We start from the raw sequence: 19,126 nt of genomic DNA, 5'->3' as shown, positions 1-19,126 counted from the left end.
TAGCCAAACTAGTCATCCAAAGGCGACGTGGGTGAGTTGGTGACTCAGAAGATCAATCAATTAATTGAGGATTTGCATGTTATTTTAATTCAGTCTATGGTAGCATGTCAGCCAACAATGGCAGTATTGAAAAAATAGTAGTTCTGGTCCTTGGCTTGATTTACCTTAAGAGGACTGACGGAAAAGAAGAAAGCAAGTCGAATTTTACCCAAATCAGAATCAACATTCTCCTCTAAGGAACCTAAGATTGGCGTTCGCCTTGACGAACCCAAGGTTCAAGTCTCCCTTTGTGAGCCTGGCTTCTTCTCTCCATGAATCCCTTCCTTCTATCCAATCTCGGCAATATAGGTTGACCAGGCAAGTCTATCCGCCCTGGTTCGTCCCTTGCTCCCCTTGACGATCCTTCCCTTCGTCGAGTGATGAGGTCTATGGTCAAGGACCGGAACACTTTGGTATCAGAGCAGGTAAATATGGGGGAGTCTTCAAGCCATGAGGATTTGCTGGCAAGGTTCACGAAAATGGTTTACGCTAGACAAGAGGAGATTGAGGGCCGATTAGCAGCACTGCTGGATAGTCGACTCTCTGAAGTGATATCTCAACAGGTAGAAGAGGTCATGAATTGGGTATATGAGAGAATGTCAGGAAGGATACCCACTCCAAGAGAGGGTGAAAGGGCACCTTCGACTGGACAAGGCGCACATCAGGCTGGACGCACAAAGCACACTGGCTATGGGGGAAATTTCAGTCTAGGCAATGGGGTGGTTCCAGGGTATACTAAACTCGATTTTCTTGTCTTTAAGGGGTTGGAGGACCCTTTAATTTGGTTGTATCGTTGTGAAAAAAATTCGAATCAAAGAATGGCTGAAATAGACAAAGTTGGAATGGCCGCCTTCCACATGCTCGACGAAGCCCAGCTATGGGGCCATCAACTTGAATTGGAACATTTGGGTATAGATTGGGAGGAATTTAAGGAAATATGCACCATTCGATTTGGACCGCCCACTCAAAGCAACCCTTTGGGTGATTTAGTACTCTTAAGACAAACTGGAAGTGTAGTACAGTACCAAAAATAACTTCAAGAGAAATTAGCCTAAGCCAGGAAAATGGTAAGAATTGATCAGCATGTCAGTTTGTTCACAACAGGCTTAAATGAGGCCCTACGATTAGAAGTGGAACTACTTTCACCTCCGGATTTAGCCAGGGACATGAATTTAGCAAGAGCATTGGAGGCCAAACAAAAATTTCAAACACAATGACCAATGTGGATAAAGTGTGAAAAACAGCTCGGGAGGGTCCTCCACAGCCCCTCAGTGGCGGAGTAGTGTTCCTACCCCAACTTCTTCAACCCCTAAACATTCCCCAACCACTCCAGCGTTCATCCGAAAATTAAACAGAGCATAAATGGAAGCAAGAAGAGAAATGGGGTTATGTTACAATTGTGATGAACAATACACATTTTTGCATCAATGTAAGAAACTCTTCTAGTGAGAAATTGAAGAAGAGGAACTAGAAGAACCAGAACTAGAATAGTTAGACTTTGAAGAGCCTGCTATTTCATTAAACGCCATCATAGGACTCCAGACCACCAAAACAATGCAGGTAAGTGCCTTAGTCGGAAACCTGCCACTCTTAGGTCTTGTGGACTCAGGCAGGACTCATAATTTTGTGAGCTTCACAACAGCAAAGTATTTACAACTTCCAGTTAACTCTTAGCCAGTCGCTTCAGTCTCAGTTGCCAATGGGGACAAGGTTCCTAGCTACGGGGTCGGCAAGTCAGTCCTGTTTACTATTACTGGTCACAAATTTTTGGCAGATTTTTTTATCATTCTACTCGCGGGTGTTGATATGGTTTTGGGCATCAAGTGGCTCCAGACATTGGGCCCGATATTTTTGGATTTCGCTGCGTTGACAATGAGCTTTGAATTTTCCAACGCAAGGATTACACTACGGGGCTATCACACTGAGGTTCCGGCCCATCTTCATGGATTGCAGCAATAGCAACACACAAAGAACAATTCAGATATCTTGCTGGAAGAGTTTACAAACCTCTTTCAGGCACCTATAAATCTACCGCCATTGAGATATAGTGACCATCACATTCGTTTGAAGGCTGGCTTAGAAGTGGTGGTTGTGAGACCATATAGATACCCCCACCTTCAAAAAGATGAAATTGAACGGCAATGCACACTGAAGTTTGAACAAGTCCTCATCAGACCGAGTACCTCCCCCTTCTCTTCTCTAGTTCTTTTGGTGAATAAACAGGATAACACTTGGTGGTTTTACATGGACTACCGGGAATTAAATTCCAAGACTATTAAGGACAAGTTCCCTATACCAGTTGTGGATGAGCTATTAGATGAACTGCATGGGGTAAAATTTTCACAAAGCTAGACTTGTGCTCAGGCTATCATCAAGTCAGTATGTACCCTCCTGATATAGAGAAGATCACCTTCCGTACTCATCATGGTCACTTTGAGTTCATTGTCATGCCCTTCGGTCTCTCCAACGCACCCTCAACATTTTAGGCCTTAATGAATGTGGTATTTTGTGACTATCTCAGAAGATTTTTTTTAGCTTTCTTTGATGATATTTTGATTTTTAGCAAGTCATGGACTCAACATTTAAAAATCCTGCATCTGGTGTTCCAACTTCTTCGTATGCATCATCTATACTTAAAACGTTCAAAGTGCTCCTTTGCTCGAAGTCAGGTTGCCTATCTGGGTCACGTTATTACAGCAACTGGGGTGGTCACCATGGACCCGGGAAAAATTGAAGCTATACTTTAGTGGCAACCACCGAGAAACATTGCAGCCTTAAGGGGATTTTTGGGCTTAGCAAGTTACTATAGAAAGTTCGTCCACAATTATGAGCCCCTAGCAGCTCCTTTATCCAACTTGTTGTGCCGTAATGACTTCCACTGGAATGACACAACGGAGACTTCCTTCCAGACTCTCAAGCAAGCTTTAGCATCTGCACCGGTCCTTCAGTTATCGGATTTTGAAGCTATGTTTGTGCCAGAATGTGATGCATCTAGAAGCGGTATTGGGGTGGTGCTTCAACAATCTCAGCATCCGATAGCCTACTTCAGCCATCAGCTAGCGCTCCACCATCATAAGTTACCGGCCTATGAAAGAGAACTCATTGGCTTAGCGAAGGCCGTCCTCCATTTGAGACCCTACTTGTGGGGTAGATGGTTTATCATCCGCATTGACCACTCCAGTTTGTAGTTTTTTTGGACTAACGAATATCAACATCTCCCCAACAACACTGGATTAGCAAGTTAATGGGGTTTGATTTTACAGTGGAGCACAAGCCAGGTCCATTGAACAAAGCTGCGGATGCACTCTCACGTCGTTCAGACGAAGTACTGCAAATTTCTGCCATTAGTCAGCCAACACCTCTTTTCCTGGAGTCCATCCGCAAAGAGAACCAAAGCACACCCGAATTGTAGCAGCTCTCCCAACAAATTGTAGAGGGCAAGATGGCATCCCAGTGGTCAATACATGACAACATTATTCTTTATAAATAGCGCATCTATTTATCTCATACTTCTCCCTTGGCGGCGGTTGCATTATCAGCTTATCATGATAGCACTCATGAAAGATTACAAAAAACTTTACATCGGATCCGTGGGGATTTTTATTGGCCAGGTCTGAAATTCACAGTTGCAACGTATGTGGCTGCTTGTCCGGTGTGTCAATGGAACAAGGCTGACCATTTATCTCCAACTGGGATACTACAACCACTCGATCTTCCCACCTAGGTATGGTCGGAAATCTCTTTGGATTTCATTGAGGGCCTCCCTAAGGCATCGGGGAAGTCTATTCCATTTGTGGTGGTTGACCGTTTTTCCAAGTATGCACATTTCATTCCTTCGGCGCATCCTTATACAACAACATCAGTAGCCCAAGTGTTCTTTGAAAATATTGTTCGTCTCCACGACATTCCAAAATCAATAGTCAATGATCGAGATGTCGTCTTTACCAGTAACTTTTGGAAAGACCTATTCAGATTATGCGGTACAAAACTGAAATCGATGGCCAGACCGAGGTGGTGAACAGTACAATAGAAATGTACTTAAGGTGCTTTGTGGGGGACAGTCCAAAAAAGTGGGTGCAATGCATTATATGGGCGGAGTATTGCTACAAGACATCATTCCACACAGCTTTATAGGAGACACCTTTCAAAATACTATATGGCTGGGATCTCCCTCGCTTACTTTCATATGCTAAGGGGTCCACAAGAGTGGATGCAGTTGACCAAGCTCTTATGGGTCGAGATCAATTGTTAGAATTTGTTGTCCAACGCCTTCGAAAGGCTAAAGCTTGCATGAAGGCCTATTATGATAAGGGTCACCGTGATGTTCAATACCACCCAAGGGACTTTGTATGGCTTTGCCTCTAGCCTTACCATCAAAATTCAATTGCAGGCACTCGGTACAAGCTTTCTTCGAAGTATTTTGGGCTCTTCAAATTTACCCAGCTGGTGGGCCAAGTTGCCTATAAGCTCCAGCTTCCTCCAAAGTCCAAGCTTCACGATGTCTTTCATGTCTCTCTGCTTAATCCACTCAAAGGATCAGTACCCACTACCATTCCTTCCTTACCACCGATTGAAGAAGGTAAAGTCTCGCTCGCTCCCATCAAAGTTCTGAATGCTCGCCAAAATGCGAACAAGACAGAAATACTGGTTCAGTGGTCACATACCGATGTCACAGAGGCCACTTGGGAAGACCTACAAGTATTCCAACACGTCTTCCCTACATTCGAGCTTGAGGACAAGCTCTGTTCCCAAGGGGGGAGTGATATTATGGATTCGATAGCCGAACGAGTCATCCAAAGGAGACTCAGGTGAATTGGTGACACAGAAGATCATTCAATTAATTTAGGATTTGTATGTTATTTTAATTCAGTCTATGGTAGCATGTAAGCGAGTATTGCAAAAATAGTAGTTTTGGTCCTTGGCGTGATTTGCCTTAAGAGGACTGACGGAAAAGAAAGAAGCAGTCAAATTTTACCCAAATCAAGATCATCGTTCTCCTCTAAGGAACCTAGGATAGGCGTTCTTCATGACGAACCAAAGGTTCAGGTCTCCCTTTGATGAGCCTAGCTTCTTCTCTCCACGAATCCCTTCCTTCTAGCCATTCTCGGCAATATAGGTCGACCAAGCAAGTCTATCCGCCCTAGTTCGTCCCCTGCTCCCCTTGATGATCCTTCCCTTCGTCGAGTGACGAGGTCTATGGTCAAGGACCGTAACAGAGACTTAGACCCAAGCTTACTCTTCTTAGAGTATGTGACATGAACAGAGCATGTGTGGCCAAATACCTTCAAAGGAAGGGAGAACGAGTCTTTAGCTGGAAATAACATTGAGTATGGTGATTGATAACTAAGTACTGAAGATGATAGCCTATTAGTAAGGAAACATGTTGTAACAATGGCATCAGGCCAATAAAAGTAGGGCACCTTCATAGAGTAAAGTAGTCCATGGGCTACATTGAGGAGACGTCAGTTTTTCTGTTTGGCTATGACATTTTGTTGAGGGGTGTAGAGAGAGGATGTTTGATGGATAATGCCATTATCCTGCCAAAAAGATTGAAATTCACAAGTTAGGTACTCTGGGGCATTATCTGAATGAAACACTTGTATTTTTTTCCAAATTGAGTAGACACCATGCTATAAAAAGACTTAAATATGGATAAAATTTTATATTGTTCTTTTAACAGAAATAGCCATGTGACTCAAGTGAAGTCATCAACAAAAGTAACAAAGTTTTTAACCTGAGATATGTTTGAGACACTTAAGGGTCCCCATACATCTGAATGAATTAATGAAAAGGGAGCAACACCTTTGAGTTCAGCTCGAGGAGAATATTTTGCCCTCTGGTGTTTACTCAATTGACAAAATTCACTATTTAAATTTGATAAAGTTTTCAAAGATGGAAATAAGTGCTGAAAAATGGTTGTGCCATTATCTTTCCTCTGGCTAAGAAGTGTAAACCGTAGTGATTTGCAAAAAGAAGGTGATGGATCAAATAAACCATTTTTTTAATTGGCTAACAGATAAAAAATTTAGGGAAAAATGAGGGACACATAAGATATCAGTAAGCGGAAGTGACGGTGTAACAGAAGATGATCATTTCCAAAGAACTTTGGTGTGGGATCTGTCGACTTTGGTAACAAAATTTTCTGGCAGACTTGGAGATATGGAATGTGATAGACTCTTATTACCTGTAAGATGCTCAGAGGTCCCTGAGTCGATGATCTAGGATGAAGAGAAGGAAGTGGAAGAAATCATACCTAAGGTAGTGGTGGCAACAATAGTAGTTGTAGATGCAAGAGAAGATGGAGGGGATGTCATTGGAATTTTCATCCTTTGCAAGAGATCATAATCATCATTGGTGATAGTCTACTTGCCTCTTTGTGACTTAGATCGGTCTAGATTTTACTCATTTTGAACTGTGAATTGATTGGCAGTGACCCAGTCTGGTTTGCCATGAAGCTTTCAATAGGTATCTACCAGATGGTTCAATCCACCATAGTGAATGCAGACCCGATTTTTTTTACCACGAAGAACTGAAGCCAGTTTTACAACCTTTTGCTCGGTCTCCTCTATAATTTATACCGCACCCTCGGGTGGTAGAAGATGTGGCCCTATTTCTTGAGAACATAGCAGATGATACTTCAGTATTGAAGTTGGAGGAAGGATTCGGTATACGAAGTAATGTTGCACTGATGTCATCAAATGATGGAAGTGCAAAGGACTTGAGAAGTTCAGTATTAGCCACTTCAAGATATGGCTTGATTTTTTACAGACAAATTGTAGTAGTTAACGTATCCTCTACTTTCTTGAAAAAAAATGTTAGTGGAGTAGGGCTGAGTAATCTTCTACTCTTGAATCATTCCTCTAAATTGAGTGAAGTATTCACGTTGATTGTCCCTTTGCTTTGTATTGAGCATGGTTTGAAACACATCATACAACTTCTGTAAGTTTTTCATACTAGAGTACAACTTTGTTTGAAGATGGGCTCAAGCGCACAAGCTCAAGACAAGAAGCCCACACGTTAAAAGGAGTGGCATATGTGTCAAATATGGTACTTTTCATAAGGATGGCATAGAGGTGTAAATATGTGTTCCTTTTATGTCTTTTGTTTTATCAAGTTGTAGCCCTACGAGCATTGTAAAACTATAAATAAAGGCATTGGCTAAGAGGTAGAGCATTGAAGCCCTCTCCTCTCCTTCCACAAATTCGTCCAGCCCTCCTTCTTATTTGGCACAAACCCTTCTTCCCATAATCCAAACTCTCTCCTTCCATGTTCTTTTTCTTCTCCTCTTCTTTCTCTCTTCTTCTTCTTCTTTCTTGTTGATCTAAAGCTCTTCTCATGGGATCCTAAGTTCTGCATGGTATCAGAGCTAGGAGTTTAGGATCCCACTTGATGAAGTAGTTATGAAATCTGTCCAAGAAGTTTGTAAAAGAAGGAGTTCAGCCATGAAGAGATAAGTTAATTCTCTTCTTCTTTACATTTTTTTCTTCTTATTTACATACTCCTTTAAATTTTTCTCCTTCTTGAACTTTGAATCACATCAAGTCAAGATAATCTTCATATGTTGTGAAAATTCATTTTTTTTACTAAAATGATGTTATAATCTTGATCTTCTTGTAGATCGATTACAAGCTTGATCAAGATCAGTTGCTACTTGTGTCTTATCAAGATTGATTTTTGAGATTCAGTTACCATTATGTAACTTGGATCAATTTTATTTGAGGTAGAATTTCAGCACATGTTGCTACTTGTGTCTTATCAAGATTGATTTTTGAGATTCAGTTACCATCATGTAACTTGGATCAATTTTATTTGAGGTAGAATTCCAGCACATGTTGCTATAACTTCTCCCACTTGATGTTGCTCATGGCATTGTGTTATGTTGGATGCCCATCATATGTTTGATGAAATTCTAGCACTCACTTATCCCTTTTATTTTTGTTTCTCTTGAACTTCAACAATTGATTTTTTTTTACTTTGAAGTATTCTCATGAGCTGAAGATAAATTTTCTTTCGAATTTCTTGATTTGCCTCTAAGATTTCTCTAACTATTTTTTTTCTCTCGGTTTGTGTTGGAGTTCGGATTAAGGCCTAAGTAGTTGCATCTACCTTCTCCTCTTTATTTTCCCCTTTAAGAATACAAGAGGAATTGAGTGATGGCTGGATCTTATTCTCACTTGCCAAAAACTCATATTTGTTGATAATTTGGTGCTTAATCTCGTGAAGAAATTTTTTTCTCCTTTTCCCTCTATTGTTGGTGACTGATTTGGTCCATGGGTTCTTCAAATTACATTGAGTAATTGTTATTTGAAAAAGGCCCCTGCCCTTGACCTCCACATTTTCCTTGCCTCATCATGGAGAGTGGACACACCAGTAATAAGAGTGACTTACTCCGCATTACTACGATTCCACTAAGAGGTCTCTCCAATTACCTTAGTTGGTCACAATCGGTACGGAGGGTTCTCATTACTCGTGACCTTCTAAGTCATGTTATCAAAATCCCTCCTCCGATTGATGAAGAAGATGAAGCCTACCACAAGTGGGTTAAAAATGATAACATGGTTATCAGTTGGCTCATCAATAGCATGGAAGAGCATGTGGCTAACAATGTGGTCCACTTGGAAATAGCCAAGGATATTTGGGACACTTGTGCTAAGATTTACTCGAGTATTGTCTCATTACAAAGATTATATGATGTTTTACAAAGTATGTTGCATACTAAACACGGAGATAACATTCTTGAATATTTGGCCCGGTTTCGGGGCCTTCTCCAAGAATGGAAAATAGCTCAACCACACTCCACTGACATTGTTATTCAAGAACGACAAGGAGAAGCCTTGGCAGCAACTATTTTCTTGTCAAATATTAAGCCTTACCTTGAGGTTGCGAAGACCCAACTTCTAAGTTCCTCTGCTCTTCCATCCTTCGATGATATCAGTTCTACAGTACTACATATACCTGATCCATCCTCTCCTTCTCCTATTGATGCTCCATCAACTATGTTCTTTGAAAATCGGGGTACATCATCCTCATACCGAGGACGGGGCAAAAATATGAGAAGTGGTAGAACTATGAAGGGGGCAAAAAATAGAGGTGGTCAAACGGGTCCGAATAATTCCCATATTGAGCCTCGACTTGGCACTTACTGTGGTGGTCAGAACCACCTTGTGGAAACATGTTGGAAACTTCATGGCAAGCCTGATTGGGCCATGGCTAACCCAGTCTCTGTTAATGTTGAGAAAATTGAAGAAAATGCTAACTCCCACTCCGAAAATGTGACTCTCATTGTTGTAGACTACGTTACATTTCAGAAGATGAAGTCCTTAATGGAATCTTTCATTCTTCCATTATCTACTGCCGCTACTACTATTGCCTCAAATATGCTTTCTTCCTCTTCATCCTCTTCCTCTTGGATCATCGACTCTGGGGCCTCCGAACATCTGTTAAGTAACAAATACTTGTTTTAGTCATTATCTCCTTGTCTTTCTCATAAATTTATTACTATTTCTAATGGTACCCAAACCAAGGTCCTTGGCCAAGGTTCCTCCTCTCTTACTTCGCCTATTCCTCTTCAAGATGTTTTGTTTGTCCCTCAATTTCCTTTGAATTTTCTTTCTGTTAGTCAATTAACAAAACAGTTGAATTGCTTTGTCACCTTCTCACCATCTTCTTGTATATTTCAGGATGTCACTACGAAGCAGGTGATTGGTGGCGGCCATGAAAAGGGGGCCTTGTACTACTTTAATCTTCCACCATTAGCTGCCCTATCATCGACTACATCCGAGGCCCAACTTTGGCACAACTGGCTTGGCCATTCGTCTACCTTTTCACTTCGTTCTTTGCTTTTGTCTTTAAAAGTACTTTCTAATTTCAGTTGTGAGGTTTGTCAATTAAGTAAACACATTAGGAGTACATATTCTGCTCGTCTTAAAAATACAAGTGCTGCTCCTTTTGAGTTAATACATATTGATGTATGGGGACCTTTATGTGTCTCAAATATTTCCCAAGTTAAATATTTTGTCATTTTTGTTGATGATTTTACCCGGGTGACTTGGTTATATTTATTTAAAGAACGATAAAAAAATCTTCCTTTGTTTAAAACTTTTCATGCTATGGTATTGACACAATTTGGAAAGAAAATTCAAATCATTAGGTTTGATAATTCTAAGGAATTTGTCTAATGAATTCAAATAATTTTGTGAGGGTAATGGGCTTATCCATCAAACATCATGTGCCTATACCCATCAACAAAATGGTGTTGCTAAAATGAAGAATCATCACCTTCTTGAAGTTGTTCGGGGCCTCCTCTAATCCATGAAGGTACCCTATTTTTATTGGCCTCATGCTATACTTACGGCATGCTTTCTTATTAATAGGTTACCTTCATCAGGTCTTCATAATAAAACTTCGTACTCTGTTTTATTTCATGGTGAAGATCCATTTTCTCTTCCTCTTAACGTGTGTAGATGTACATACTTTGTTCATGTTACTTCCCCACAAAAAAAATAAACTTGATCCTCGGTCTATGAGGTGCATTGTTTTGGGGTACTCTTGCACCCAGAAAGGTTATGTCTGTTACAATCATACCCTTCGGAGGATGCTTGTTTCTCGGGATGTGACCTTGTTTGAGGGCACCTCTTTCTACTCCTCCCATGATGGTCCTCCGTGATGGATATTTCCTTCTACCACTCTGTGTCTGCTTTTGCCTTTCAATGTTGATATTAATCCACCCCTGATACATCGGTCGTACCTTCACCTGTGGAGTTGTCGGATCCACCAGTAGTAAGTCCTTCTCCTTCTATGTTTGGGTCTGAATTTGATACTAGGCCTATTGCTTTAAGAAAGGAACGTCGTTCCTGTACTACTTCGCATCCTATCTCAAATTTTATGTCTCACCGTCGCTTGTCTTCCAAGTGTTTTCAGTTCCTTGCTTCTCTTTCTTCTACTTCCATTCCACAGTCGTATTAGGAGGCTCTAACGCATCCAGGATGGAAGGCCGCTATGGATGAAGAAATGTATGCCTTATATGAAAATCAAACTTGGTCTTTAGCATCACTCTTGAAAGGTAAAAGACCGGTTGGTTGTAGATGGGTGTTTTCAATGAAACATAACCCAGATGGATCGGTTGCTTGTCTTAAAGCTCGGATCGTTGCTAAAGGTTATACTCAGTGCTATGGGATAGATTATGAGGAGACCTTCTCTCCTGTTGCCAAATTGAATTTGGTTCGTATCATCTTGTCTATTGCTGCTAACTCATCATGGCTCGTATATCAATTACCTTTTTAAAATTTGATAGACGTGAGAAAATTTATTTGGTTCAACCACCTGGTTATGTGGTTGAGGGGGAAACGGTATGCCGGTTAAAAAAAATCTTTATATGCACTTAAGCAGTCCCCTCGAGTTTGGTTTGATAAATTTAGTCAAGCACTTCTACGGTTTGGTTTTCATCGGTGCTCAGTTGATCATTCAGTATATTATAAAGATATTGTCAATGGGAAAATATTATTGATTGTATATTTTGATGATATTATTTTAACCGGTGATGATACTCATAGCATACAAGAAGTGAAGAATATGATACGTCAGGAATTCAAGACTAAAGATCTGGGTATGCTTAAATATTTTTTGGGCATAGAAGTTCTTCAATCTAAGCATGGGATAATATTGTCTTAGCGGAAATATGTCTTGGATCTCCTTGAAGAAAAAGGAATGAAGGGTTGTCGACCATTTGACACGCCTATGGATACAAATGTAAAATTGTGTGCCACAAATGGAGAAGATATTGATATTGGAAAATATCAAAGACTCGTAGGAAAACTGATCTATCTCATAGTAACTAGGCCGGACATATCATATGTTACAAGTGTGGTGAGTCAATTCAAGCACAAATCACAAATTACCCACTGGCAGGCCTGAGAGAATATTACGATACCTAAAAGGAGCTCCAGGAAGAGGATTGTTGTATAAAAAACATGGGCACTTCAACATAGAAGGCTTCTCATATGCAGATTGGGCTGGATCACCTAATGATAGGAAATATACATCGGGATATTGTACTCTTGTTGGAGGGAACTTGGTTTCAAGGAAAAGTAAGAAGCAAAATGTGGATGTGAGATCTAGCACCGAAGTAGAATACAGAGTTATGACCCCTACAATAAGTGAAATCTTATGGATTAGGACCCTCCTTAATGAATTAGGATTTTATAAAAGAGGTTCTATGGGTCTGCATTGTGATAACCAAACAACCATTCATATTACTTCAAATCTAGTTTTCAATGAAAGAACTAAACATATTGAGTTGTATTGTCACTTTATACGGGAGAAGTTTCAAGCAAGAATAATCTTCCTCAAACTTGTTTCATCTCAAGAGCAAGTAGCAGATATTCTCACTAAACCCGTCACATCTAAAATCCTATCTTTTATATGTGGCAAGTTGGGTATTTATGATGTCTTTTCTCCTCCAGTTTGAGGGGGAGTGTTGGAAGATGGGCTCAAGCCCACAAGCTCGAGACAAGAAGCCCACACGTCAAAGGAGTGGCATATGTGTAAAATATTTTACTTTCCATAAAGATGGCATAGAGGTGTAAATAAGTGTTCCTTTTATGTTTTTTGTTTTATCAAGTTGTAGCCCTAAGGGCATTGAAAAACTATATATAAAGGCATTGGCTAAGAGGTAGGGCATTGAAGCGCTCTCCTCTCCTTCCACAAATTTGTCCAGTCCTTCTTCTTCTTATTTGACACAAACCCTTCCCTTAATCCAAACTCTCTCCTTCCATGTTCTTCTTCTTCTCCTCTCCTTTCTCTCTTCTTATTCTTCTTCCTTGTTGATCTAAAGTTCTTCTCATGGGATCCTAAATTTTACAAACTTAACACAAGTGTCCCAAATTCATTTTATAGTTTTAAGGTGAAAAATATTGTTGGCCATATGCTCCTCCATGCTATTAATAAGCCAACTAATGACTCAGATTTCATTCTTGAGCCTTTTTACATAAGAACTATTTTCTTCATCAATGGGTAGAGTTGGCTTGGTCAAGTGACCTAAGAGGTCTCAAGTAATGAGAAACATCTTCACTGATTGGGACCGGCTCATACAATTAGGTAACCCTCTCAAGGGTATGGTAGTAATTCTAAGGAGATCACTTTTGCTTCCAATATAGCCTTCGACCATTATAGTCAACAAGTAAACAACTTCTTATGTGGAATATTGAAATCCAACAAGTAGATTAAGAAGCAAATTGATGCAAATATATGAATCACTTTGAGAAGAGTGGGCCAACTTGAACTCAAATAATATGCACCACAAATCTTCTATCGATGAGAAGTCCAATTGCTGTATCATAGAAGATAGATCTCATACTTTTATCACACAAGAACTCAAAATCGGATTGGTGAAGGGTGTTCAAGTGAGAGAGAATAGGTAAGTTATTATCTTGTTTTAAGCAAGCACTAAAACAGGAATGGGACGCAAATCATGTGTTGCTCATGCCAATTAGTGAGGATTACAATCTTCCTCAATTAGGAGATTACTCAAATCAAATCAGATCTGGATTTAAACTTGAATCTAATCAGAATCCAAAACTCAAATCAAATCAAATCTTTCAAAGAGGGCAACTTGCCACCTAGAGAGCAAAAAATAACACAATTTCTTCTTCTTCTTTCCTTAAACTAATTCGGAAATAAATACCACTGAAATTTTTAATAAAGGAAAGCTCCTAATCAACTAAATTTTTTGGATTGCTTTAAGAAGGAAACTTGCCTTCTCTAGTTATGCGCCAACTTTGGATGCTTGAATCATGCCTTCTTTGGTTCTTTTTTTTTTTTCTCTTTTTCACTCAAATATTTTAGGTAAGATACAAAGAGGATAAGACAACTAATGAAATAACAAAAAACCATTGCAAAGACTAACAACCTGATAAAAAAATCCTTCTATGTACCCTCTCGAACAATCTTATGTCAAGCTCTTTCGAAAAAGTCAAGAGGAGCAGCAACTTAACTAATATAATAACTAAAAAATTTGTAGAACAACAAGCATAACTCGTAATAAAATTAGATGCCAATAAAAGATATAGTGAACCTTGATACATGCAAAAATTCTAGCCACAGTTAAGTTGTGGAGTCTAATTAACACCTTATGCAGAGTCGACACGTAGATAAACCTTGTTTCATTAAGGGTAGTTTGGAGATTTCACACTTGTATTGTGGTTCCTCTACTTTTCTATTTATATTTGGGGCGTGAACCTGTATAAATCTTGTATTTTTCATGCTTGATTATTTCTTCTTTTGTGATTATTATTGCTCTTATTAGTATCGAATTAGGGCGTCTAATTCCTAACAACCACAAACATCAGTATAATATGCAAGAGAAAAATAACACAATCAGTCTTGCATGGGGAATAAAAACTAAGCATAAGCACCATGAACGAGCCACTTTCAAAATAAAAAATATAATCACCAGATTCTCATTCATATTGGATGAGATAGCCATCCATAAAACTTCTTATAGAGACAAAGAACTATCATTAAGAAAAACTTAGCTTGGAGCAATTTCAAGAGAAAACTGCTTCATCAACAAGAAGAACTCTACGTGAAGCTTGATTAATAGAGCCTTTCAAATTTTCATCTTGATGTGGGGATCCTAAATCCATTGCTTTGATACCATGTTGAATTTAGGATTCCATGACAAGGTCCTCGACCATGGTAGTGAAAGAGGAGGTGAAAAAAAGGAAGAGAAGAAAGGAGAAAAGAGAAAAAAGAGAGAACTTGGCTAGAGAGAAGGAGAGAGAGAGCTTTGGAGAGGAGACAATTCTAAGCACGAAGTTGAAAGAGGAGAGGGAAGAATTAATGATCTACTCTATGCCTTGAGCCTCTATTTATAGTTGTGGAAGGAAGTTTACCATGACTACAACGCCCTTAGGGCTATAAGCTTTGAAAAGGAAAATACATAAGTAGACATACATCTTCTTAGATAATTACACCCTTGTGCCATCATTAAGAGAATACCTTTAAATTACCTCCTTTGCCATCTCCTTGATGTTGGGGAAGGTAATTACATTGATGACACTTTGAGGTGTCTTCAAAAAGAGAAGACAAGAGCACGAGTTGAGGATAGAAACTTTAGGGGTTAAGAGAGACCACGAGTATGAGCTCCTACCCCTCTCTTTCTTATATATATATATATATGTGGGTCATGGATGCCCAAATACATAAGAATAAAAAAAACTTAAACTAACCTCTTGTTACAGCTTATACCACTCACTCTCATAATTACATTGAATACCACTCAAACTCCTTCAATAGGATCCACCCTTCTTTTTGACTCCATGTGTAAATCTTTTGATGATGTATTTGTATGTATTCACTTTTATTTCGTGTACACACATTTTTTTAAATCATTGAAAATTCTATGATACGACCTTTGCGCCACTTTTTGTGATATCTTGTGTATTTCATTGCCTATCTTTTTTGGTACAAGAAAAAAAAGGGGGAGCAAATTGGGAACTTGGATCAAATGACCTAGGTACTCAAAAAATTACAAATATTATGATTCAAATGATTAAAACACACTATGCAAAGATTAAGGGGGAGCTTAGGTTAAAATGGCATCATTTACTTAACTCCTGCCCTTAAGGAAGTGTATATTTTTTTATTTTTCTAAGTTAGGTTTTATCATCATAAAAGAGGGAGATTGTTGACCTAGGTTGACACCCATATTTCTTTTGATGATAACGAAAAAATTATTTTTCTAACAACTTAAAAATCTAAATATTTCAGATACTTTACCTTCAAGAGTAAATGCATCTAAAGGTCTAAAAACTTCAAGCAACACTCAAGACCTCAAGCACAATTGAAGAACATCACTTGAAGAAGCACCCACAAGGAAGTAAATATCGAGAAGACAAGAGTTCAAGTATAATATACAAATGTCTAAACACAGTCACTTTGTAAGAGAGCATTTAAACTTATATTCCTTAGGTACATATGTGAAATCAGAGCTTTAAGTTATAATTCGCACTTAGAGAAAAATGTTCCCATGCTTTAATAGTCTACACTTTTGTACTAGCATTGGAATGATAAATTAATTACTTGTAATGACTGATCATCCAAAACTGTGTAGGCCAAAGATAAAAAGTATGATCGTTCAACAATAGTCGATTGATTGATCATCCAAGATATGGCCATTTCATGCTATAATGCATGATCGATCATTGATAGATGCCAGATTATGACATGAGAACTAGGTTAACTATAATATAATAACCCTTATAATTGTGTTATAGGTGGTTATTTGTCGGTTTTCAAATGAAACGTGCATTTATTGAATTTGGCATTAATCACTGCTTATATTGCATATTTTTCTCTCCTAAATTATATTTCATTGATTTTAGGGTTTATTTCTTCCTGAAATGATTTTTATGGATTCAATAATGGAATTTCAGGTGAATTTTGGTGGAGAAGGAGATATTTACAAAAATGCCATTAGTGAAAGAGAGAGATTTTTAGGGCAAAATTGATCAATAGAAAGGAGAGCTCAGGGTGGGGGGGGGGGGGGGGGGGTTGAAAGGGGAGAGCCGCCGACCAAAAGAAGGGAGACCTGAGAGAATTTCACTTCCAGCCATCGTTCACCGCCGTCCGGCAACTGAGAACAGACCCAAAGAGAGCTTGAGAGTGTCTCAATTGCGGCGAGTTTGATACTGCCATTTTCTGCTCGCCAGGCCGAGAGGTGACCCAAGAGGGCTCCTCCAATGCCGATACCGCATTCCGGCCATCCTCCAATGTTGATTACCCATTTTTGACCACTTCTTGAGCCTAGTCCAACTCCAACCGAGCCGATCAGAGGCTTCCATCTCGTCTTCCGCTGCACCACCTCCTCCGGCACCAATTTCGATTCCTCTTCACTGGTGTCACCTCCACTTCCGGCCGCTCGCTCCTGCAACCAAAGCCCTTAATTTCTGGAAATTGCAGCAACCATGACAACGGAATTGCTGCCTGAGCGAGAGGAAGAAGAAGGGGAGTAATCCATCATTTTGTAATTTAATTAGTTTCCTATAGTTTGAACTTAGGTTTGAATGTTTATTAAATTTGATTTGAGAATTGATGTTTATCAAATATTTGTTTTTCGAATTTTTTGAGTAATTAGCTATTTAGGGCAGAATTATAATTTAGGTTGGATTTTGGTATTATAATCTGATGTTTTTCTTTAACTCTAGGCGCCCGAGAGGGGCTAGTCGCAAGGATTGAGAATCCGGATTCGTGGTTACGTGGCACTCGAGAGAGGCACGAATCACAATAAAATCCAGAGTTGACGTTTCCTGCTGTGCAAGTAGTTAATTAGATCATTGCTTGATAATTTAGGATATAATCAGTGTTTAGCTCAGATTAATTCATCATATTTGGTTAGGCTAGTTGACTGAAGAATACACGAAATTCAGTCCTCCCTGTGGATATGACCCGCGCTTCCCGCTAGATTACATGAACGATTTGTACGCTTGCGAGGTATAAAAGCTGATGTAATTAAATTTCAAATCAAGTTTTTGGCACCGTTGCCGGGGATGCACGTATTAAGTGTATTTCTTTGTTCTCCATGGTATTAGGTTAGATATATTTTTTTGCTTTCATAATTTTATGTTTTTGTTTTATCTTGATGATTTTGTATGGATTTATTTTTATTTCTTCTAGTTAGTTCGTATTTTCAGTAGTTAGTTTGTTAGCATAATTTGATAGTTAGTTTTGTTGCTTTTTGTGTTTTTATGCACGGGTGCCGCTCCCTAGGTGAACCATTAGCTCCCTTTGTTGAAGAGGTAGAACATATTTGTAGGAAAACACCAGAAGTCAAGTTAGGAGCTACCATGGCCAATCAGGGTGAACCATTACAGTTACCTGCAGTAGGTGACCATAGAGCCCTGAGGGATTATTCTATCCCATCCAACTTCACATCACCTTCTTGCATTATATTGCCATCCACTACTGCTGCCAGTTATGAGTTGAAACCGGGTGTGATCCAACTCCTCCCTACATTCTATGGGTTGGAGAAGGAGGATCCTTATTACCACATCAAGGAATTCTTAGATATCTGAGCGACTTTCAAATTCCAGAATTTCTCAGATGAGTCTATCCGGTTAAGACTTTTTCCATTTTCACTTAAGGATAAGGCCAAGTCATGTCTTAATTCCTTAGAGGTGGGCAACATTACTTCATGGGGCACATTAGTCACGTCTAAGTATTTTCCCATTCAGAGAACTACAGCCCTCAGGAGAGAAATCTTCAACTTTATGCAGTAGGAGGGTGAACACTTTTATGAGGCTTGGGGGAAATGGAAGGACTTGATCCGTAGGTGTCTGCATCATGGGTTTGAGAAATGGCATTTAGTGCAATACTTTTATCAAGGTCTTACACCCCAGGTTAGATCCATGGTAGATGCAACGAGTGGTGGGAGTTTGATGTGTAAGAGTGCTAGTGAGGCGTGGGACTTCTTTGAAACATTTAGTGATCAATCTCAGCAATGGGGTTCGTCATTTAATGTTGATAGGAGATCCCACGAAGCCAAAAGAGGTGGTCTCTATGAGGTTAGTGAAACACCCATGCTCATTGCCAAGATTGAGGGGTTGACAAGAAAAATTGATGCCCTTATGGTGTCCAAGAGTTCACCTTCTCCTAACCCATTTAATGTCTGTGCCATATTCTCTAGTTCATCTGATCCCACACAAATGTGTCCATCTAGTTCATCCTACCCAGAGCTCATTGAGGACATAAATGAGTCTAGAATTTTCATAGACCAAACCGGAATGATCCTTTTTCGAAAACATATCATCCGGGTTGGGCTAGGCACCCAAATTTCTCATGGTCCAAGGGTCCACGGGTTGGGGGTCCTCCAGGGTTTACGCAACCCCAAGCTTCGCACCCACACTTCACTCAACAACCATTGATTCCACAAAAAACTTCACTTGAGGATATATTTCAACTATTCATGCAGAATACACAATCCTCCATTGCTAAACTTGAAATGCAAGTGAGTCAGTTGTCCAGCCACATGAGTGAACAAGCACAAAATAGACTCCCGAGTCAAACCATTTCTAACCCCAAAAGCACACAT

The 19,126-nt window shown here is 39.5% G+C and overlaps 1 protein-coding gene and 1 non-coding gene across 2 annotated transcripts; one reads left to right on the top strand and one right to left on the bottom strand.

Moving 5' to 3' along the window:
* The first annotated feature begins 8,621 nt into the window (after nt 1-8,621).
* LOC137955019 (uncharacterized) lies at nt 8,622-9,503 on the top strand. The gene has a single exon (XM_068801899.1). It carries the CDS (start codon nt 8,622-8,624, stop codon nt 9,501-9,503), a length of 882 nt encoding a protein of 293 aa, XP_068658000.1.
* Nucleotides 9,504-18,278: 8,775 nt separating this feature from the next.
* On the bottom strand, nt 18,279-18,385 carry LOC137957383 (small nucleolar RNA R71). Its single transcript, XR_011113352.1, has one exon. It is a non-coding gene; the product is annotated as a small nucleolar RNA R71 (small nucleolar RNA).
* Nucleotides 18,386-19,126: the final 741 nt, after the last annotated feature.

This window comes from Aristolochia californica, unplaced genomic scaffold, assembly GCF_029961685.1.
Source record: "Aristolochia californica isolate CCGP_79_NKW_82.1479 unplaced genomic scaffold, dmAriCali1.0.hap1 SCAF_2, whole genome shotgun sequence".
Classification (NCBI taxonomy): domain Eukaryota; kingdom Viridiplantae; phylum Streptophyta; class Magnoliopsida; order Piperales; family Aristolochiaceae; genus Aristolochia; species Aristolochia californica.
This window is presented reverse-complemented; position numbering and strand designations above follow the sequence as displayed.